The sequence below is a fragment of the Zonotrichia leucophrys genome, chromosome 6, assembly GCF_028769735.1.
Source record: "Zonotrichia leucophrys gambelii isolate GWCS_2022_RI chromosome 6, RI_Zleu_2.0, whole genome shotgun sequence".
Classification (NCBI taxonomy): domain Eukaryota; kingdom Metazoa; phylum Chordata; class Aves; order Passeriformes; family Passerellidae; genus Zonotrichia; species Zonotrichia leucophrys.
The window spans coordinates 2,121,581-2,144,595 of record NC_088176.1 but is presented as its reverse complement, the minus strand read 5'-3'; the positions used below and the strand labels follow the sequence as shown (position 1 = coordinate 2,144,595).

The following is a 23,015-nucleotide window of genomic DNA, read 5'->3' as shown; positions in this document are numbered from 1 at the left end:
CCTTTCCAGGCCCTTCAAACAGCCGAAAACCGACAGTGCAGGAGTCAGGAGCACAGGGGGGGTTATGCCGGAGCCCAGCCAGGCGTCTGCTCATCGCGCTGACAGTGCTGATGTGCAGGATAACCTAAAAACACACTTTGAACCAGCTTCAGCTGAATTGACGTGACCTCTTTTCTTCTCCCTGTGATCAGTACAAGGCAAGGAGGCAGCTTTAGTCGGTGATTTGTGTTTCCAGGCTGCCCAGCCCCCTCAGGGTTGTGTTTGGAGGGCGCTGTGGTGAACAGGCCTCTGTCGTGCTGGGGCAGGGGATGCTGCAAACACTTCATTAGGGATTTATAATTGGCTTTCAAACGGAATCATTAAGTGGGAAAAGACCACAGAAAGATGAAAGGACCACCAAGGTTATAAAGCTATTAAGTGCAAGATTAAAAAAAGTCTGTTGAAGTCCTCAGTTTTGTGTTCAGTCCCCATGAAAGGTGTGTATGAGGGGGGTATAAAATCACAACACTTTGAGTCTTTCTGGGAAGTTCAAAGTTTTTGTGCTGTATTTTACAAATGCTAATATTTTACAAATATCCATGCATCCCATCATTTCCTCCATGTGGTATCCCTGCTTTTAATACTGGGCTCCTTGGCCAGTCCTCATGGTACCACTTCTCTCTATTTCTTTATCCAGAAATCTCTGAAATTGGTTTTGGTCTTCCTTTAATCAGAAGTTTTTTAAACTGTCTAGGGGAACTCGAACCCATGTAAATAAAAGTGGGGAATTTGATAATTGCAAAAGCTGCGTGCTGTGACTCACAGCTTATTTTGCATAGAATTACCATTTCTTTTTCTCCAGAGCTGAGAAACTGAACTGTGGAAGGAAATACCATCTGATGCTGCATATGGCATTTTAATAACACCTATTTCACATGGCTTCTGCTTAGCCAAGCCCAGCAGTGTGAAATGGAGAGCTGGGGAGGTGTATTAGAATTTCCAATGGAAAGTCAAGCTTGCTTGGTAAGCTAGATCATGATTTTGGTTTATTTGATTTATTTTTAAGTATTTTTATTTATTTTAAGAGGAATGAGTCCTGTGCAAGCAGGGAACTATTCCTTGTGGTTATTCAAACCCACATCCAAACCTTTTTAGGTATTAAAGACCCTTAAAGCTCCAATAAAACTTTCCAAAGTATCAAAGCAGCAGAATTCAGATCTGAGAGGATTGTCCAAGGCCAGGTTGGACGCTGGGGCCTGGAGCACCCTGAGATGGCGGAATCATCCCTGCCCATGGCAGGATGAGCTCTAAAATCCCTCCCAACCCAACCCATTCCATGGTTTTTACCCTTCTACAACTGTATTTATACTTTATTTGAGGACTTGATGTGGTGGTTCCCACCTGTGCTCTTTAGAAGTAACTATGAACCAGTTATAAATGGTGGATATTGTGAATTTATCTGTGGGAAAAGCACTTTTCTCACAGACACTTTGGACTTTGAGGGAACTTGCTGAAATATTTTTAGCCCTCTACATGGTTTGGGAAGTTCTGCTTTTGCTGTAGTGTCTAAAAAGAGTTTCCAAGATTTACTGTGAGTTCAGAAGGATAAGGAGCAATCGTGACTCAGGAAAACACATGAATTTTTTCTTGCGTGTAACTTTAGCATTGGGCTCTTTTCAAGAACTATATTTAAATTATATATATTTCATTAAACCTGCCTTTCAGAAGGTAAAGAAGTTGGAATTGGCAACAAAGCCCTGACCCTCTACCATGATGAACTTTTGAAACCTGTGGTGGTTTTCCTCTGTTTGTTTATCCATGGCAATAACCTGACAGAGGGATCAATCAGCTCCCTGTGCCTTTCCTTCCTGCCAAAGTGGAGAATTTGTTTGGGTTTTTTTTTCATGAATCTGTAGATAAAATAACTATTGAATTTCATAATTTTGATCATTCAGACCTCTTCTTTGGAAAATTGCTGGATGGCAGTGGTGGAGTTTCCACTTTCCAGTATGACCAGGGTTTGAAATGACATTTTTACCCAGGTTAACATCAAACCAGAACATTCCCAGCTGATCCTGAGCATTTCTGGGAGTTCTCTGTGAGTCTGCAGTGGAGTCCCCAGAATCTGGGATTATCACATTAGTGATGCCCCTATAAAATACGTGTCTGAGTCAGCCCTAAAGAAGACTTAAAGATCATTTTAATGCTTTTTGGCTTCAATTTCTGAGGGCTTTGCTGGGTTTGCATGGAGAATTCCAATAAATATGTATTGGCTGTATTAGCTGCATTAAACACAGGCATGGGAAGGGATTGTAATCCTTGGGTTTACAAGAAGGGAAAAGTATTACAGGCTTAGCTCTTCCATTGCCAGGGGCTCCAGGCTTTCCTTAAAGTTTATGTAAATGTTGAGTGTAGGAAATCCCTATTATTTTTTTGCTATTTTTGAGGCATTTCGGCAGATCCATTCAAAAATTCTGCCCTGCTGCAGAATTATAGATTTTATATTTTTTGTATATTTTATATATTTTATATTTTTTATATTTTTATATATTTTGTATTCTTTATATTTTTTTGTATTATTTATTTTATATTTTATTTTTTTTTCTGTTTTATAGATTTCCCTGAAGTTACTCACAATTAAAATAATATAGTGAAGCAATTGCAATGTGGTTGCAATGAAATCATTTGAGTACAGGTATTTACCCTGTGGGGGCTGCAGAGCTGCTCTGTAATGCAAATGGATATGAAACATTGGCTTTTTCTGTTCCAAATGACCACATGGTTAACATCAAACCAGAACATTTCCAGCTGATCCTGAGCATTTCTGGGAATTCTCTGAGAGTTTGCAGTGGAGTCCCCAGAACTGATATTCTGGGATTATCATATTATGACAGGATGCTCTTTGGAAAGCAACAGATTCCCTGAATCAAAGTTTTTGTCCTCATTTCAAATAGAATCTCTTCCTTTTCCCCATATTTCATTGGTGCCTTGCTTCTCTTGTCTGTATTCTGCTTTATTACCCAATAAAAATTGGCTTACTTTCAGCTAAACAATATAGTTCATGTTGATTAAAAGGAATTAAAGATTATAGCAGTAGAAAGACAACTAAAAATCCTGGAAATGTCTCAGAAAAGTGTTGAGGCATCACGACAGTGTTATTTACATATTTCTATGTAAATAACTGCTTTGACAGTTATTTACGTAGAAAATTTGCTGTTTTCTAAGTAGTTTTCATTGTGAGGAAAAAATGAGCCATAAAGTTCTACTTTCAGATCCATTTGTGTGTTTCAGGAATGGCACAGAAATGTTCTCCTTTTCCAGGGGTTGTTTTGATCTCTTTTCACGGTTTTGTTTTGACGTTGGGTCAAAACATTGGTGCTCTGCGTGGAATCCTGGAATCCCAGAATGGTTTGGGTTGGAAGGGACCTGAAACCCCTCAAACCCCATCCCATTCCCATTCCATTCCCATCCCATTCCACCCCTGCCATGGCAGGGGCACCTTCACTGTCCCAGGGTGCTCCATCCTGGTCTTGGAACCTTCCAGAGTTCAGGGGCAGCCACATCTTCTCTGGACACCCCGTGCCAGGGCCTCCCCACCCTCCCAGAGGAGAATTTTTTGGGATTAATTTTGTGGCTTTGAAGCACTAATCCCTGCCTTCTGAGGCGATGCGTTGGAATTACTGAAGTGATAAATTTTTTTTGCTTGGAATAATCTATTTAGCTGCTGAAATGCCAAGAGAGCTAAATTAAGCTGAAAATTAGTCATTTATCTCCCCAAAACTGTTGGAGCCGAGTGCCGTGGATTCACTTTCAGGAGAGGGATCGAAGCTTCACTTGAGCAGGTCAGTGTGTGCATCTCATTGTTATTCAGCTGTGGGAGCCAAGGGGATATAAATACCCAGGAAGGAAAACAGAAGGTCGAGTGTAAACCTCTCACATCAAAGGAGGCCATTCAGCATCTCCCAACCTTCACTCTGCTGCTCTCTGAAGAGAAAAACATTTCTTTTTTTTCCTTTCATAATGCAAATAAACCAACCTAAACTCAAAATCTGTCAGTTTAGTGGGGCTAGGAATAGTAAAAGGTGGGAGTTGGGAAATGTGTGGATGGAGTGTCAGGGATGCAGGGCTGGTGCAGCCCAGGGGCAGGAGCAGTGACTGACACTGAATCCTCGTGCCACGTTTTCCTGGGAAGTGTTTTTGAGCTGTCCTCTGCTGCAGCTGGAAATGTGAGTGAGAATGTGCCGTGTTTAAATGTGTTTTTTTTTTCCCCTGCAGATAATATTTCCAAGGAAACTCAAAATGTTGTGACACTCAGCGAATTAGAACTGCAGCGGAAAGAGTTTATTTTCTAAATATAGTGCTGGTATTTAATTTATCATTCTCTCCTCTTCTTTGGGGCAAGAAAAGCTCCCTCTCCTCGAGTTTCTGAGCTGCTGAATCTGGCTATGGAGTGTGTGGGCAGCAGTGGAAGTCATTTGGAGGTTTGCAGGTTGTACATAAGTTTTCCAAGCTGTTCTCCTGCCCTGCTCAAATCCCGTGGGATCCTGAGCCTGGCCACTGGAGCAAACTGGGAGGGGGCTGGTAAATCTGCTAAACCTGGAGGAACCTGGAGAATGCCAATGGGAACGTGCTAAATCCTGCTTTGGGGAGGAATCCTGCCTGCAGGGATGTCCCTGCACTTTGAAATCTGCTCCAGGACCCGGCTTGGGAAAGCAGGACTGACTTTGTGGAGATTTGGCTTTAGCCCTGTGTCCTTCAGCCCATTGGTGCTTTAAACCTCATTTTTTTTAGGAGGAGCTCTTGCAGAAATGATTTGGCATTTCAAGTTTGGCTGTGTGTATGCAGATATTCCTGATGGCTCTTCCTGGCTTTCTTGTCAATAGATTGATGCCTTTCAGACAATTTGCACCCTTTGGCACAATTTTCTTCTTTAGGGAGGTGTAACCTCATGGGATAAACATTGAATAGTTAAAAAGCAAGAGGTGACAAATGAACATTTTGGAAAGAGGCTTAGAACGGATGAAATTTCTCTGATTATGAACCTGGAAAAGGTTGTGCAGTAATCTCATGGTTTTATGCGAGTATTCCCACAGCTGTGAGGTCCCTGGTGCCAAATCAGATCTCCCAAACACAACATTTATGGCACAAATGGGGTTTTTTGAGCAGCAGTGAGTGACATGGATCGTGGTGGCCAGCCTGGAGAGGAGAAGGTTCTGTGGAGCCCTGCCAGGATCTGGAGGAACACAAGGAATCAGGGAGAGACTGTGCATCAGGAACTGTAGTGGTGGGACAAGGAGCCTTGGGTTCAGGATGGAGGAGGGGGAATTTAGGTGAGAGAATGGGCAGCCCTGGCACAGGTGCCCAGAGCAGCTGAGGCTGCCCCTGCATCCCTGGCAGTGCCCAGGGCCAGGCTGGACACTGGGGCTGGGACAGTGGGAGGTGTCCCTGCCATGGGTGGATCCAGGAATCCTTAACACCCCTCCAGCCCAAAACATTTAGTAATTCTATTTCCTTTCAGGTTTTCAAATCTCAAAACTGGCCAGAGAACCTATTGCAGTATTGAAGGATGCTGTTTATATTTCTGTGTGAGTGAAGGAAGAAAAACTCTGCTGCAGTTCTTCAGCAGAGCCATCAGAACCAAACCAGTCCTGCCCTTGGCTGCCTGATCTGATGATCCACATTCTCCAAAGATGCTGCAGCTCCAGCCCAGAGGGATTCCTGGGTTTGGAGTCAGTGGCACAGATTTTGGGGAAGGAGGGGAAATCATTGACCGATAAATATGTGTTTATCTGAGAACTGCTCCTTTAAAGGAGGGTTCTAATCTTAATCTGAATGATCTAAAATGATCTTAATTGAAGTGATCTAAATGGAGATTCCTCTCAATCAGCAGCTGGTTTGGAGATCTCCAAGGTTACAGGACCCAGTAAATTGGCAGGGATTTTTTTGCTTTATTCTGTGTTTATGGCACAGTTTTAGCTTATGACTGGTTTGATTGTTTATGTATTTTAATGGGAATTAATGTGAAGCTATGGAGTAGATCTGATGTTGGACTGATATCATACATTTCATCAGTTTTTCATTAATATTTTGGTGGTTTTTTGGCGCTAACAATTCAGATTTCCTTAACACTCAAAAGCACCGCATACAGGAGCATTTTTCATTACTCAAGCCACTCTGTCAATAATTTCTCCACGCTGTGAACAGACACTTCTTGTTTTCTGCTGTTCTCACGTTTGTAAGTGGCATCTCCAATGCACTAAAGTGGCTGCAAGGGTCCTCTCTGGGGTCTATTTTAGTTTTTTTCCACTTGAACTCCCTGGCAGCTGCCTGCCAGCCTCTCTGTGCACTGCTCCTGTTACCTGCCCATCCCCAGGGACCCCCGAGGCTGCTGCTTGTGCCTTGGACAGGAAATGGTGATGGCTGTGTGTGCAAAATCCTTGTTCCTTCTGCACAATCACAGCAGCCAGAAACTGGGAAAGCAGCTGGGGACTCCATCCTTGCTGGTCCTCCCTCTTTGTCACACAGGGTGTGGCTTTAGGTGCTGTTAGTAAAGAATTTGTGAGGGTGAAAGTCAAATTCAAGAACAGTTTAGTCAATTTTTATTCTCTGTGAAGAATTTTCCAGATATCAGGGATGATCAGAGGTTTATTTTGGAGGCAGAAGAACTTTTTTTCCAGAGAGAGAACTGAGTGGAAAGGAGCAGAGGACTGGGCAAGGCAGAAAGTCTGCCTGTCACAAGGCATCCTGTCATCCTGCTGAGGTGTGGAGAACAGGGGTATTTTTGGGGACAGAAGTTTTGTGCTGTCACATCAAGGAGAAAATGAAAAAACCTCACATTTTTATGGAAAGTTTTATGTGAATGTGCTGAAGAAACCATGAGCTTGCTGTGCTCACACATAGCAGGAGGCCCAACCCGAATTTTTGCTTCTCTAATAACTCTAGCTGCCAATACAGCTTGTGTTGTACTACTCAGCTTTGTTCTAATTAATTACTAATTGTTCAAATCCTGCAGATCAGAGCCTGGGGCTGTTGTCATTGACAGCTGGGATGCTCAGGTGGTGATTACTGAGTTTTCAGAGAGGAAAAAACCAAAGTTTAATCATGTTCCAGTAATGAAATTTATGTTTTCATTCAGAAGGAATAAAACAGACATTAGATAGAAGTTAGGGAAAAATTCCCTGTGTTTCTTGGTGCTTCAGCCTTTTTCTGCCTGAAGTGTGCAGCACTGGGAGCAACTTAATTATTGGAGGCAAATGAATCTCTCTGAGTTTGTCTCACAGCTGAGAATGGAAATATTTTTCCAAATAACAGAGTTTAATGTTCAGTGTAAGGTGGGCCAGGGGCATCATTACACACTTGGAATTTCTGCATTAAATCATGGAATAGTTTGGGTGGGAAGGAACCTTAAAATCATCATTCCCACCCCCTGCCATGGGCAGGGTCACCTTCCACTATCCCAGGCTGCTCCAAGCCCCATCCAACCTGGCCTGGGGCACTGTTTCCTCAAAATACATTTTAAAAAACCCATTAAAATGCTGTAATTTGGGATTTATTGATCAGGTGGCTCTTGCTTGAGAACAACAGCACAAAATCATTGATCTTCCAGCTTTTTTAAGTACTAAGAAAATAAGTTTGGGTTGTTATTTCTAAAATAACAACCAACCAGATGGCACCTTACCTCTGCTCAGGGCCTCTGTGTGACCTGTGGCTCTGGCTGTGTTTCTTTACTTTTTGTGACAACAAAATTATGGAAATGCCACCCCTGTGTTTATTCCAGAGGGAAATTCCCTTTTCCCCCAGCCTAGTCTTTGAGCAGGATGGCTGTTCCTCTGCTGGGAGTGCATGTGCAACACCAGATTCCTCAGCAGGTGGAAATTAAAGGGTTTTTTTTCAGCCACTGTTGTCAGAGCCCCGTGAGCTGTTGCTCCAGAAACTCTTGGAATCAGAAAAATAATGGGATATATCAAATATAATCACATAATTCCCTTTTAATAGGGGAAAAAGCAGTTCTGCAGTATTTTAGAAGCTTTAGAAGCTTTTAGAAGCTTCTGATGGATATTACAACAATTCTATTACCCAGCCAGAGTATTGGTGTGCTTGGTGGTGAACTAAACAAAAAATATCTATCTGGAAGGCTTCAGTTTTGTTTTGAGCCATTTCCTGTACTAGAATAATGAAAAAGCATGAAAGTGGAAGGATTATTTGTGAGAAAATCGCTGCCTTGCAAGGCCAGAGGCTCATAGAGCACAGCCCTGGGTTGGTGGAGATGAGGTTTGCATGGGGGAGCCTGGGATGGAAAAGGGCCAGACTTGGAGGGGAGCTGGGAATTAACACCAAGAAGCTCAGTAGGGCAAGAGGAACCACTGGAGAGTAATTTTTTTTTGAGGTTTTGGTTGTTTGGGTTTTTTAAAATCTCATTTTGATGGGTTTTGCCACATTTCTCAAACTTTCATTCTATATTTTGGACATGCTTGCCACTATAATTTATTGCATTTCTATCTGGATTAGTTATGTGGTCCCAAACAAAGAAGGGAGGTGGTTAATGGCTTGTTGGGGGTGGGTGTGTTCTTTTATTGGGGAGTTTGATCTGTTTGCTTTTGGGGGTTTTTTATCCCCCACGTGAATTCTCTCTGTCTGATCAGGGCCTCTTCAGGCTGAGGCATAATCCAGTGGTGTGCACACAAAGTGGGGCAGGGGACAGAGCATGAGAGATGCTCACACTTTGGATTTCACCTCAGAGAATGATAAAATCCCAGGATGGTTTGGGTTGGAAGGATCTTAAAATGCCACCCAGTGCCACCCCAGCCATGGCAGGGACACCTCCCACTGTCCCAGGGGGCTCCAAGCTCTGTCCAGCCTGGTCTTGGGCACTGCCAGGGATCCAGGGGCAGCCCCAGCTGCTCTGGGCACCTGTGCCAGGGCTGCCCACCCTCACAAATCTTTCCCAAAATTTTAGTCCTCTCAATCAGCAGCAGGTTTTGAGATCTCCAAGGTTACAGCACCCAATATCCATCCATCCCTCCATCCATCCCTCCATCCATCCCTCCATCCATCCCTCCATCCATCCCTCCATCCATCCATCCCTCCATCCATCCATCCATCCATCATCATCCATCCATCCATCCATCCATCCATCATCCATCCATCCATCACCCATCCATCCATCATCTATCATCCATCCATCCATCCATCCATCCATCCATCCATCCATCCATCCATCATCTATCATCCATCCATCCTTCTCCCATCCATCCATCCATCATCCATCCATCATCCCTCCATCCATCATCCATCCATCCATCCATCCATCCATCCATCCATCCATCCCATCCATCCTCCATCATCCATCCATCCATCCCCCATCCCTCCATCCATCCCCATCCATCCATATCCATCCATCCATCCCTCCATCCATTCTATCATCCATCCATCATCCATCCATCCATCCATCATCCATCCATCATCCATCCCTCCATCCATCATCATTCATCCATCCATCATCGTCATCCATCCATCCATCCATCCATCATCTTCATCCATCCATCCATCCATCCATCATCACCATCATCCTATCATCCATCCATCATCCATCCATCCATCCATCCATCCATCCATCCATCCATCCATCCATCCATCCATCCATCCCTGCCCTCTGGCACTGGGAAACCATTCCCCCCAGTGCAAACCTGATTTGGCTTTGGTGGGAACTGGGGCAGAGCCCCCACTTCCAGCTGGGACCTGAAGGGGTGACAAATCATTATTTCACACTCACCAGGAGCCTTTGCCCTGTGAATGTCATTGATTCAAGGAATGGACGTGAATGTGTCACTGCTTGGGGCTGTGAGAGTGAGATGTTGCTGATGATGGATGGGAGCTGAGGTGGGCACAGGGGAGGACAGCTCTGCTGGAGCTGTCAGTGCTTTGTGCAGCTCTGTGTCTGTTATCAGTGCAGCCATCAGGGATCTTTATCATTTTGGGTAGATTTTAGCCCAGCTCTATCTCTGGTGTCAGAACCATTTATCTGAAATGGTGTTCAGCTGTCGGGTGAGTTGCAGGTGATACCGAGCAACATTTTTAAATTTTCAGCTCCATTTTTAAGCTTAATTTTACCAGAAATGGCACCAACTTGAGAAATGCTTTATTGATTTTTCTGAGCTGAATATAAAACTATATTTAAAGCTTATTGTTTATAGCATGCAGCTGATGCTAAAGAGTGAATGGAGTGCAGGAGTTTTAAATGGAGATTACAGCATTTAAGTTGGAGAATGTGGCCACCACAGTGAATTTTGAATGGAATACAGGCGATCTAAATGGGGATCCCAACATTTAAGATGGAGAATATGGCCACCATAATGAATTTTGAATGGAATATGGGTGATCTAAATGCAAGTTGGAGAATGTGGCCACCATAATGAATTTTGAATGAAATACAGGTGTTATAAATGGAATTCCAACATTTAAGTTGGAGAATGTGGCCACCATAAATAATTTTGAATGAAATACAGTTGTTCTAAATGGAGATCCCGACATTTAATTCGTGTCTTCCAGCCCTGCCCCTCACTCCTTCATTTTCCAGCTGATTTTTGGCTGCTTGGTTTCCCAGCCCCCCACATCTCAGGTAGGATTCAGCTCCAAAATGATGACAGTAATTTGGTTTTCTCTTTCAATATATTTCCACTTCTCCAAATCCAGGGCAAGCTAAAAGTCTGAGAAATCTCCAGACTTTAAAAGATTCTCCAAAACTTCAGCTCAGACTGACACTATTTCATTGAGTTTTCTTGAATTTTTCCAGTTCAGAAGTGGTCTGAGCCAAAATGATGGAAAATGTAATGCAGTCCCCTAGAGGTGTGGTGAATTCCCCTCAAAATCTAAATTACAGGATGGGGTGGCAGTTCTTGCTGCATTTATTCTCCCCCAACTGCTGCAGAAACATCATCACTAAAGTAATTTTTCTGTCCAGTGGCTTTTTCAGCATGTGTCAGCATTTTCCTCTTGGGGTTTTATTGTGGTTTTATTGTTGATGCTGTTCCTCTTTTGTGATAGGAATTCTTTTCCAGACTTGAGCAAAGAAAAAATCTCCCCCCTGCCAGGAAACCCTAACCCTGTGTTATGCATGAAAAGTTGCAGATGGTTTATTCAGGGGAGATTTCATTTTCTCACTGCAGACCAAGGGCTCCTGTTTGTGCTTTCAGCACTGTCTGTGAGGCTGGGAATGGGAGAATGCCAGGGATGCAGAGGAATCCCAGGGATGCAGAGGAATTCCAGGGATGCAGAGGAATCCCAGGGATGCAGGCACTCATCATTCCTGCAGTTTCTGTGCAGGAAATGCAGTGCCTGCATCCCCAGGATTTGATGCAGGCTCCCAGAGCTGCAGGCTTGGCTTTTACTTTTCTAATAACTCCCAGGCTTGCTGGTTTAATTTTAATAGTAAATGCAGTTTCTATTTATGTGCTGAGACTCCAGGCTGTAAAGAACTTGCCTATCCCTAGAAACCTGCATGGGTAATGATCTTTTTTAGAGATAAATGCCTTATTAACATGCCTGGGACTTAATAATGGATGAGAAAATCAGATGCATTTCATGTCCCAGAGCCAGATTTAGAATTAAAGCTGGTGCTGTTGATGCCATAAGTTAGTTCTGGGGAGTAAATATATATCTGCTAACTTTGGGAATGTCAGAGGAAAAGAGGAATAGCAAGCACTGGTGGCAGGTGCTAAATCTGTACCACGGGCCAGGCTGTTGCTTCAGTTCCTGGTGCTGCTGTCTGTGCCCACAGCAGCCATTCCAAATAAATAATTGGAATATCAGCCTTTTGATGAATGCTCAGCCAGCAACTCATGGAAAACCAGCTGTTGCCCTGAATCCCTGCTCACGTTTGCACAGGCTGCTGTTGGGACACAGCCCCAGGCAGGGAACAGGTGTTCATTTCAACATCTGGCAGCATTTGCTTCGTTAGCTCTGTAATTGTTTTGTACTTGTTTAATTTCCCTGCTGGTCAGTGGGAAGGGCTTGGAAGAGCCGGGTTTGCAGCAGGAGCTCGTGGCTGTGCTGTCAGGAACCTTTTTGCTGTGACTGCTGCTGCTCCCAGGGGCTCTGGGGAGGATGAATGTTCTGGGGTAGCTTTTGTTAGTTGGAGTTTTGGTGTTGCTTTGTGAAAAACTGGAGAGGGAGTTGTACATGTGTAGAAATACACATAAATAAACAGACACTTGCTAAGTGAAAGCTGCAGGGGTAAAAAGCTACAAAGACTATGGATTTTTTCCTGGTGTAAATTCTATTTTGTGCTGGTTTGAAGCTGATGCTTCCTGGGAGCCCCTGGGATGTACAGAGTGAGCAGGGTCCTGTGCTCGCCTCACGAGATCAGTGGCTCAGTCTGAACATCAAGAGCTGTTGTTTGGCTTTAAAAATAATCCCCAAAGTGACTTTTATCGTGTCTGGTTCGTGTTTTTGTCAGTGTGTGGATGCAGCTGGCTCAGTGTGAGGGAGCTGTATCCAAACACCTCCAGAGAGGGGGACTTTGGGACTTTCCTGGGATGCTTTGGGGACTGTTTGGTGACAGTCACTCCTGCCTGGCTGCCAGCTCAGGATGTGGATGGGCCACATGGGCAAGGCCATGACAGGAGCTGAGGAAAAGATTGAGCAGGGCTGTGGAAATACTCTGAGCTTAAAGAAAGGGAGAACCTGGGGTGGAGGCTTAAGGAATAATGTAAGGTGTTAGTTCAGCTGGGAGAGGAGATCCTGTCTGTCTGTCTGTCTGTGTGTCTGACATCAACAAGATGCCATCAGACCCAGCAGGAGGCAGTGAAAGGACAGTCCCTGGAAGCAGAGGTGTGGCACTGCAGACCCCAGGGAGGGTCCTGCCCTGCTGTCCCCCCAGAGCTGCTGCTCTGCTGTCCCTTGCCCATCCCAGTTTTGGCACCCCAGTTTTGCTGGCTCAGCCATGGGTTGGGCCGTGCCTGTGAGTTTGATCATTGAACTGGTTCAGATTTCAGGGAAAAGTGAATTTTCCTTGCTCCTCCCCCTCGTTTGCAGGGTGATGCGTGGGTGTGTTGGTGTGGGAGACAAAAGGAATGAGAATGTGCAAAGGCTTTGTGCTCCAGAGCAGCTGATCCCTGAGTGCTGGGAGCAGCAGCAGCCACAGAAACTGGAACAGGTTGGGTTGGAAGGGACCTTAACAGGCCACCTAATCCAGCCCCCTGATGAGCAGGGACATGGAACCACAGAATCATTTAAATTGGGAAGAGTTTGAGATCATCAAAATGATGATCCTGCTCCAATCCTGTCCAAGCTGGCCTTGGGCACCCCAGGCACCCTGTGCCATGCCCTCAGCACCTTATCATCAAAAGCTTTTTCCTTTGGCAGTTCCATGGTCAGGGAAGCTGCTGGAGGGAAGTCTCAGCACTGCAGAGGTGAGGAGAGGAATTAGAACCCTGGAAATGGTGGTGCCATCACTGCTCCTCCAGTCACACAGCTAAAAATCTGTGTTGCTGTGCTTGGGAAGCAGCTGAAGGCTTAAAATCAGGAACTTTTGCAGCTCAAGGGACACATGAGACCTGTAAACTCCGTGAAGGACACAGGGAGGAGGAGAGGGGCATGGCTGGGTTCCCTGAAGCTGCAGATTTGAGCAGCTCTGTGCTGGGGCTGGAATTCCTGACCCATCCCACCAGCAAACTGACCAGCCCAGGAAAACCTTTGCTGTTGACTTCCATATTGTCAGTCTGAAAAGATCCTTCTGTCTTTAAACTTGGCCAAGCAATGGATTTGACTGTGAAAGATGTGCCAGAGGCTGTGCTGCTGAACTTCCTCACAGGTATCAGCCCTAAAGGGTGTCCCTGGTGCTGGTTCCTGCAGGGGCTGTGGGCTCCTGGCTCTGCAGGGACCTGGAGCTCAGGGAGTCAGCAGTGAGACAGCTCCCCATGCACACTCAGATCCTTCATTCAACCCCAGCATTCACTCCTTGCGTTGTTTGGATTTGGATTTCTGCAGTGCAGAGCTGTGCTGGACTTTGGGTACTCCTGTGAGGGCTCCAACCTGCTGGGCTGAAAACCTTCAAGCCACAGCCCTGCTGCCCTCCTTCCTTCCTTCCTGTGTTGCTCCTTTTGGTGTGTTAGAGTGAATTCTCACACACGCAGTGGTGTGTTCTCCTTTTCCGACCCTACAGAGTCAGGCAGGGCACACTTCTGCTTTGCTTTTTCCCTTCCTCCTCTTCCCTCCTCCAAAATGAAACTGCAGCTGAAACACGTTCAGCGTTCAGGCTGGCCATGATGCAGCAGAAAACTCTTCTGTGAGTATTTCCCCTTGGCTGTAATTAGTTTTTGTGTTCAAGGAGCAGTTTGAAACATTCATCCAGAGCCGTTACAAGGGAGCATCTGTGTGAGGACATGTTTTGTGCAGCTGAGGAGCAGAAGGGCCGCTGGGACGGAACCAAAGGCAGCTCCTCAAGTTAATTGTAAGACTTTATTGGTGTTTCACTCCACTGCTCAAGGGTTTCTCATGTGAATCAATGGCAGGCTGCCTAATTTATGTGTGAGCCCTGCTTGAAAAGCAGCCCAGATTGATTTGCTGACAGTGCACGGGGAAAGGTGACCCTAATTTGTGCATTCAGCAGGCTTGTTGGGACAGGGGGTGCTGGAAACTTGGGAAGATGGAACTGCAAGGTTTTGCTTTGGCTTGAAAGGTTCCCTATCCCTGTTCAGTAAAATGCCATTCATTTGGGGTATGGGTATTATAAAAGATATTAATGAGATGTTAAAACCAGTCAGAGTGGTTTTTATCTAAAATGTTTGTTCCTGTATGATTTTTTAAGCAAATGGTGGAGCTTTGTTGCTGGCCAGTGCTGAATTATTTGATTAGTGCCCTGGTTAGTCTGATGAGTCTCTTTTCCTTCTCTGTGTTTGTGTTGATGACCTCAGTCTATTGCTGAGCTTGCAGCAGAAATAGTAAATAATTCAAAGTAGAGCCTTGCTGCAGAGACCTTTCTTAACTAAAATGAAACCACAGAGATGGACAGTGAGTGTACAGCAAGAGACACAACTGGATGTGGAACAGGGGTGTGAAATGGCTCTGGCACAGACCTGACAGTAGACAACAAGTGCTTAGAAAATAATCCAGTGGTTTTTCCTTAATTTTCCACACAAAATCCCCCAGTGCTTTCACCTCGGCTCAGTCTCTCACGGGGCTGTGTGAGGTGCCCTGGGGACAGTGACAGCAGCAGCGGCGTGGAGGTGACAGCTGTGGTTGGGTGTCACAGCTGCCACCCCGGCCCTGCAGTCACAACCATTTCCTTTAGCTTGGGGACAGTGACAGTGGCCAGAGCCTGGGGACAGTGACATTGGCCAGAGCTTGGGGACAGTGACATTGGCCAGAGCTTGGGGACAGTGACATTGGCCAGAGCCTGGGGACAGTGACATTGGCCAGAGCCTGGGGACAGTGACAGTGGCCAGAGCTTGGGGACAATGACAGTGGCCAGAGCCTGGGGACAGTGACAGTGGCCAGAGCCTGGGGACAATGACAGTGGCCAGAGCTTGGGGACAGTGACATTGGCCAGAGCCTGGGGACAGTGACATTGGCCAGAGCCTGGGGACAATGACAGTGGCCAGAGCTTGGGGCTTCCTGCTGACTCAGCAGTGCCATCCTGCTGTGCCACGCTGTCCCCTCACTGACCGCAGCGAGCAGCCCTGCAGAGTCACCCCTTTCAAGCTGGAACTCATTATCTCCGTTTAATTCTGTCTGTGCTGAGCCTCTGCCTCGAACCTTTCAAGTGTCTTTTAGGCTTTTGCCTCTGATCTAGAATTCCCAGTGAATTGGGATTGCAGAGCGAGCTGGGGTTACCAGAGAGAGCCCAGGCAATTCCTGAACCTCCTGTGCCCAAAACCTGCCCAGGGTTGGGGTTACCAGAGAGAGCCCAGGCAATTCCTGAACCTCCTGTGCCCAAAACCTGCCCAGGTCTTTTCTCCCACACTCTTTGAATAGATTGGCTCCTCTTTGTGGGCTCCAAAAGCTGGGCTTAGTCAGATGTTCCTCAGAGCTGCTGGGAAGGGGGGCCAGGGCGGGCGGGCTCCTCGCTCATGATAAGCTTTGCTATATATAAAACTGCGTGGCTGGCTGCTGATAGCGCTAATGAAACCCTCTGTTAACTCCTTCAGCCATCAGCAGCAGGTACAGCAGGTGCCCATGGCTCTCCCCAAGTCGTTTTGTTAATTGGGAGCAAGTTTTTAATTGCAGGCACTCAGCCCTGCATTGCAGAACTGCTGCTGCTGCAACCCCCAATGGCAGGGATGAGGAAATGGTGAAATGGCCTGAAAAAAGGGAATAAGTCCAAGCCCAGCTGCAGGGGAGAAGTAAAAAAAACCCACAAACTGAAAAGAGTCAGTTCTTCCTGCAAAAATGTCATACAACAGAGATTCACCTCAGGGGATTGATTACACGAAATAAGGGGATTTAAATACTGCAGGCAGCTAATTCAGGTGTTCCTGGAGCTGGAGAAACGTTCTTTAGCTGCAGGAATCCTTCTGGAGGAGGTTTTGTTTTGCTTGGGAGCAGCTGGCTGAGAATGGCACCTGTGTGTGGAGTCACCTGCTGGCAGCTGGCGTGTGGCACCGAGCGTGGATGGGGGGCAAGGTGAGCTTAGGGGGGTGGGACCCTGGAAGGGGCCCTGGTGCAGGGGTGGTGGCATCCAGCTCTGGGGTCTGCTGTCCTGCTTCCCAGCTTGTGGCTGCTCTGCTCTGGCTGAAGCTGTTGTGAGGTGGGATTTGGTCTGAACTGCCCATCAGATCTCCAGTTCTGCAGCATCCCTGGCACGGGCTGCCCTCTGCCCCCTCACACATCATCTCCTGCCCCTCACAGCCTCCCAAAGGCAGGGGTGGCTCCAGCCTCTTCCCAGATCAGCACTGCAGAGCCACCCCAGCTGCAGAACACCCAACTCCATCTGAAAGCCACTTTGTCCTTCCCTTGTCCCAGCCCGTGTCCCATCCCTGCAGCCACGTCACCACACAGCTCTGGCTGCCCATTCCCTGCTCCCCTCAGGAGCCTTTCCATCCCTTTGCTGCTGAGCAGAGCAAATCCAGCACTTTTCCATCAGAGCTGGCATTTCAGAGCCAGGCTGTCGCTGCAGTGAGGAGCTGTCCCCTCAGAGCTGTGCTTTGCTGCTGAGGCACAACTGGGCACTGCAGCAAAGACACCAGGAAATTCTCTCTGGCCCTGAAAAGAGAAGAATCAGCTTCTCATGAATTCTGTGGTTTCTGAAAATACTTCTGGGTGTGTGGGGTTGGTGGTGCTGTGCAGCTGCACCTCACGAGGGGCCGAGCGTGGTTGGGTCTGTGTGTCCCTGAGGGGACATTCTTGCTGTGAAGGTGTTTGCAGGGGTCCCAGGACCAGGGAAGAGACGAGGATCTGACTCCATGTTTCAGAAGGTTGGTTTATTTTTTTATGATGTACATATATTATATTAAAATTAAATTATATATTAAAACTATACTAAAATAATAGAAGATAAGATTTCATCAGAAGGCTGGCAAGCAAGAAGAAGAATAGAATGAATAACAAAAGCTTGTGTCTTGGACAGAGAGTCTGAGCCAGCTGACTGTGATTGGCCATTAATTAGAAACAAACACATGAGACCAATCCGAGATGCACCTGTTGCATTCCACAGCAGCAGATAACCATTGTTTGCATTTGTTCTTGAGGCTTCTCAGGAGGAAAAATCCTAAGGAAAGGATTTTCCATAAAACATGTCTGTGCCACCTGCTGCTGTGAGCGCTGAAGGTGGGTGAAGGAACGCATGGAAAAGTGCTGGATTTGCTCTGCTCAGCAGCAAAGGGATGGAAAGGCTCCTGGGGGAGCAGGGAATGGGCAGCCAGAGCTGTGTGGTGACGTGGCTGCAGGGATGGGACACGGGCTGGGACAAGGGAAGGACAGAGTGGCTTTCAGATGGAGTTGGGTGTTCTGCAGCTGGGGTGGCTCTGCAGTGCTGATCTGGGAAGAGGCTGGAGCCAGCCCTGCCTTTGGGAGGCTGTGAGGGGCAGGAGATGATGTGTGAGGGGGCAGAGGGCAGCCCGTGCCAGGGATGCTGCAGAACTGGAGATTTGCAGAGAATTGGAGATTTGGAGACTCCAAAATTGGAGATTTGGATGAGCAGTTCATACCAGATCACCTGGAATGGGACAGGTCCAGCCTGTGGTGAGGGATTGGCCTTGGGGACTTGTCAAGAACCTTTTCCAAATGAGCATTTTACAGCTCTGTTGGTTTTATTTAGAATTAATCCCCTTGCACTTGTGTAAGCACCTAAATAAAACATGACTCATTTAATTAATTACACTGAAATCATGGGACTGCACAACTTCACTTTAGGTAGGAGTTATTTTATCTCCTTTAATGATTATAGCCTCACTTCATGACACAAGACAAATTAACCTTTGAAAAATAGATGGTAAGGGGACTTTAACCTACTTTTTTGCGTTTGGGGTTGTGTTTTTCTATATATAACAGAAGGAACTGGAAATTTGTTGAGATTTTTGGCAATATTTAAACAATTTTCTATACATCAAGTAGGAAATAGTGGAACAGTGTCCTCACTGTGTTGACTTTGGAATCATTTGATGAATGTATGACCACTTCAGAAATGCACCTGCTGAGTTTTGCAGGATATTTCCTGCAAAAGCTGGTCAGGAGAGTGCAAAAAACTGGCTAAAGAATTCTTCAAAAAGTGTTGGAGGGTAAATGTACATCTGTGGGACAATGCATTAGTCATCCTGACCTCTTTTATTGCAGCATGAAAACAGCTTTTAATTTGAGAACCTTGCTCATCTCTCTCTCTTTCTGAAGTAATTCCTTTCATTTTCTTGTGTGCACTTTTCCTAACGTGGTCACCTTGTGCTGGACACTGGGGAGGCCAACCTGGAATTCTGGGGGGCAGTTTGGGCCCCTCGTGACAAGAAGGACATTGAGCACATGCAGGGAAGGGAATGGAGCTGGGCAGGGGCTGCAGAATCCCTGAGGGAGCTGGGCAGGGCCTGGAGAATCCCTGAGGGAGCTGGGCAGGGCCTGCAGAATCCCTGAGGGAGCTGGGCAGGGGCTGCAGAATCCCTGAGGAGCTGGGCAGGGGCTGCAGAATCCCTGAGGGAGCTGGGCAGGGGCTGCAGAATCCCTGAGGGAGCCGGGCAGGGGCTGCAGAATCCCTGAGGAGCCGGGCAGGGGCTGCAGAATCCCTGAGGAGCTGGGCAGGGGCTGCAGAATCCCTGAGGAGCTGGGCAGGGCTCACCTGGAGCCAAGGAGGCTCAGGGGCCCTTGTGGCTCTGCACAGCTCCTGCCAGGAGGGCACAGCCAGGGTACAGGCTGGGAACAGGGACAGGAGCAGAGGGAACGGCCCCAGGCTGGGCCAGGGCAGCTCAGGGTGGATTTTGGCAACAATTTCCTCATGGAAGGGTTTGTCCAGGCCTGGCAGAGCTGCCTAGGGAAATTTGGAGTCCTCATCCTTGGAGGGATTAAAAATCCATGTGGATCCAATCCCCCACTTAGGTACATGGGACAGTGGTGGCCTTGGCAGTGCTGGGAATTCCTGGACTCTGTCTCAGAGACCTTTTCCAACCTAAAACCTTCCATGGTTCTGTGATGGAGTTTTTTGATCTCACAGCTGCCTATTCCAGGCTGACCTGGGTATTTTTACATACAACAGCCCTTGCATTGCTTCATTCAGAGCCACTCAGGCATGGAAAAGAAATCTCTCTTCTTTTTTTCCCCCCCTTCATTTCCAGATCTGTAGGGTTGCAGATAAGCCAGATGTGCAACACATGAGCAAGCAATGTATATTTTTTCCCAAATTAAGGCTGCAGAGTTCATTATGCTCCTGGTTTTAATTCAGTTTATGTCACAGAATATCAACACAGCTGCTTTGAGCAATCCTGGAGAGCAAAGGAAATAAAAGGAAAGGGATCCCTGTCACTCTCAGTGCTGCTGCCTCCTGGTGACCACGGAGTAATTGGGGTTGGAGGCGACCTTTGAAGCTCCAGCCCATTCCCCTGGCCCGGCCCATCCACTCCTGGCTGCATCTGTAGAAATCCCATTGATTGAAAAATTCCCCCGCCGCTTTTCAAGTGGCAAAGTCACTTTGCAAGGGTGGCATGTCACCAGCAGTGTCAGTTAATCCTGGCTGCGGCAGCCCTGTTAATGCACTGCTTAATCTGCTGCTGACAAGCCGTGATTTATGTTCCCCGGAGATCCCAGCCTTGCTAATTGAAATGGATTGGAACTCGTGTTCCCCATCATGGGCTGGGTTTGGACACTCAGGGTGCTGGGAGAGACATGTCGGGTTTATCTCGGCTGTTTGAGGGGCCTGGAAAGGCCCGGGGTGGCCTTGGGGCAGCCCGCGTATCGAAGGACGAGAAGAGGCTTCAGTTCTTCTTTCGGTTTTTATGTTTATTAATTGTTTATCTAAAAGATTTTCTTTCAGCCGAACAGAGCTCTGCTCAGCAGCCAGCCATGAGCACACTGTGCTGCCCTCCGGACAGCCACCTATCTTTATACCCATTGTTACGTGTACAATATTTATCATTTTTCCCCAATACCATTTATTCTTATTGCTGGGTGCACTTTCAGTAATAACCAATCCAAAAGTGCCACCATGGCCAAAGAAGATGGAGGAGAAGAAGAAGAAGAAGGAGGACAGGACACACCCCAATTCCTCCATCTTACTTCTCTAAACCCCCCGTACATAAATCCTAAACCCTGTGTCTCACCCTCTAATTAACTAATCTTTTCGCCATTCATCCCGGTGAAGTCCTCTTATCTTCATACAGGTGTCGTCTCCTGTGTAGGATCAAAGTCCAGCCACCAGACACTTCTGGCAACATTCCAGGACTCCCGAGCCCCCCAAGGGTGGTCTCGGTGGCTCGGCATCTCAGGACTCAGATCCTGAGATCCCACAGAGACACACAGAAATAGCTGAGCTGGGTAGAATTTAAGAATTGGTGTTACAAAAACGGTAATTTTCGTGTGCATTTGGGTATTTGTCTTTAAATATCATTTTTTGGAACAAATAATGGATTTGCCACATCTGCTGACCTCCTCTTCCATGGAAATCAAAGCAAATATAATAATTTGTCCACCTGAATTAGACACAAAGTGACTAAATAGGCAAGACAGTCTATCAAGCTTGATTATTCCAAATGGAAATTGATTTTACTCAGTTAATTGGGTGCTTTGCCTTGCTCGGTCTCTTACGTGTAAATGATTATTCTGATTTGTAATTTTTTAATCTAATTATTGCCATCTCTTTGAAATGATCTTTACCGAGGCTATTTGTGTAGAATACATGAGGAATTTTTACAGTCAGATAGAATTTTGTGGGCAGTTATATTAAATTATAGATCATTATAAAATTATATATTTGTCCCCAAATTCCCTTGTTGTTTCTGAAGGGATTGGAAACAAAGCTTGCCTGGTTTTTATTTGCAACATTGCAAATACGTTTACAGCAACATTGAGTGCGCTGTAAACAGTTCCATTAAAATTATGGGATTTATGGTGAAATTTTATGTTCACAATGGAGTGTTTTCTAATTTATCAGTGGCTGGATTTTGAGGAATGTTTCCCAAGTGGAGAGGTCCCTTCTTGAGTTTCTTGCATTAAACACATGCACACACATCTCCACAAACTCCATTCCTTTATTTCTGTCTGGATTTTAGGATATTCTGAGTCTCGAGGAAGAATTACAAGGATTCAAAATAAGAAAATGAGAATTCTGTTTGTTTGGGTTTTTTAAAGCTCCTGAATGTTAAAGCGATGTCAAAACATGAGACTTGATCAAACTTCTGGAAATTGGATTTGGGGCTCAGTGTCTAACTCCAGGTAACAGATGGTTATGGAATGGTTACCCCAAGAGGAGGAATTCTGAAAAATTCTGGTTCTGAAAAGCTGGAATTGGAAATGCTGGAATTCTGAAAAGCTGGTCCCAGCTGGTGGCCCATGGAGGGTGAGATGTCCCTGGTGAGCTGGGGGCAGGAATCCAAGGTCCTGCTGCTCCACAGGCTTCAGTGCCCAAGGTGGGGATGGGGATGGAGGGGCTGGCAGTGCTCAGAGGGGTCTGTGGGACCAGCACCTCCCAGAGCTGTTTGTTCATTTTCCTTGCAAACACGAGGAATGAAGGGTTGAACTCCAGCTGGACGGGGCTGGGAGCACCCTGGGGTGGTGGGAGGTGTCCCTGCCCATGGATGGGTGGGGTGGGATGAGCTTTGAGGTCCCTTCCAACCCAACCATTCTGTGATTCCAATTTATGCCCAGAGAAAGAACAACTGCATATAAGAAAGAGCAACTGATAAATAGCTTGAAAGCCATTTACTTAATAAATTTTATCACCTGCAGCACTCAAAATACATTTAGTTTCACTGCCTCGAGTTCCTAAAAGACAGAGAATATTTAACCAAATTGTATTTTCAGACATGCTCTAAAACCATTCGTGGTTCCATCTTGATGGGAGTTCCTGATTTCCCCCAGGAAAGGGAGGAGCTCTTCTCTTCCCAGGTGTTTTGGAAACACGTCATTGAAGGGAAGTTTTGGGAATGCTGCATGCAGCGTGGATTGCTTGCCCTGATGACATAATGGGGCAATAAAGCCCCAAGCACAAATGAGGTCATGGGAGAGCAATTCCAGTTAAAGTGTAACCTGGCACTGCCTGGGATGGGTCAGCAGGCACAGTCCCTGACTCCTCTGAAGCCAGGGCTCCAGGGAAAAGAGAACAGCTGCAATCAGCCCAGCTGGAAGTGGGAGCAGCTCCTGGAGCCTGGGATTCCAGCCAAGAGGGAGCTGCCGTGCCAGCTCACCTGCTCCAGGTAAGGGAACCCCCAGGCAGCTGGGAAAGCAGGCACTGGGGCTTGGGATTCTTATCGTGGAATCACTGAATGGAAGGGACCTTAGAGCCCAACCCATTCCATGCCATGGCAGGGACAACTTCCACTGTCCCAGGGTGCTCCAGGCTGGCCCTGGGCACTGCCAGGGATCCAGGAACAGCCACAGCTGCTCTGGGAATCTTTACAGGGACCAGC

At 46.5% G+C, this 23,015-nt stretch overlaps 1 protein-coding gene across 10 annotated transcripts in view; it reads left to right on the top strand.

The window, feature by feature from the left end:
* PTPRE (protein tyrosine phosphatase receptor type E) overlaps positions 1–23,015 on the top strand; it is a 100,828-nt gene that overhangs the window by 34,701 nt on the left and 43,112 nt on the right. The window contains exon 1 of one of the 10 annotated variants that reach the window (XM_064716155.1): positions 983–1,002. The exons of 7 other annotated variants lie outside the window; for them this stretch is intronic. Coding sequence is in view for 2 of the 3 variants with exons in the window: in XM_064716145.1 (XP_064572215.1) it covers positions 22,651–22,802 (152 nt within the window). In the remaining variant the exon portion in view is untranslated. Of the gene's footprint in view, positions 1–982; positions 1,003–16,326; positions 16,600–22,635; positions 22,803–23,015 lie in introns of those variants that run through there. 2 more of the 10 variants (XM_064716146.1, XM_064716145.1) reach the window with 2 other exon arrangements.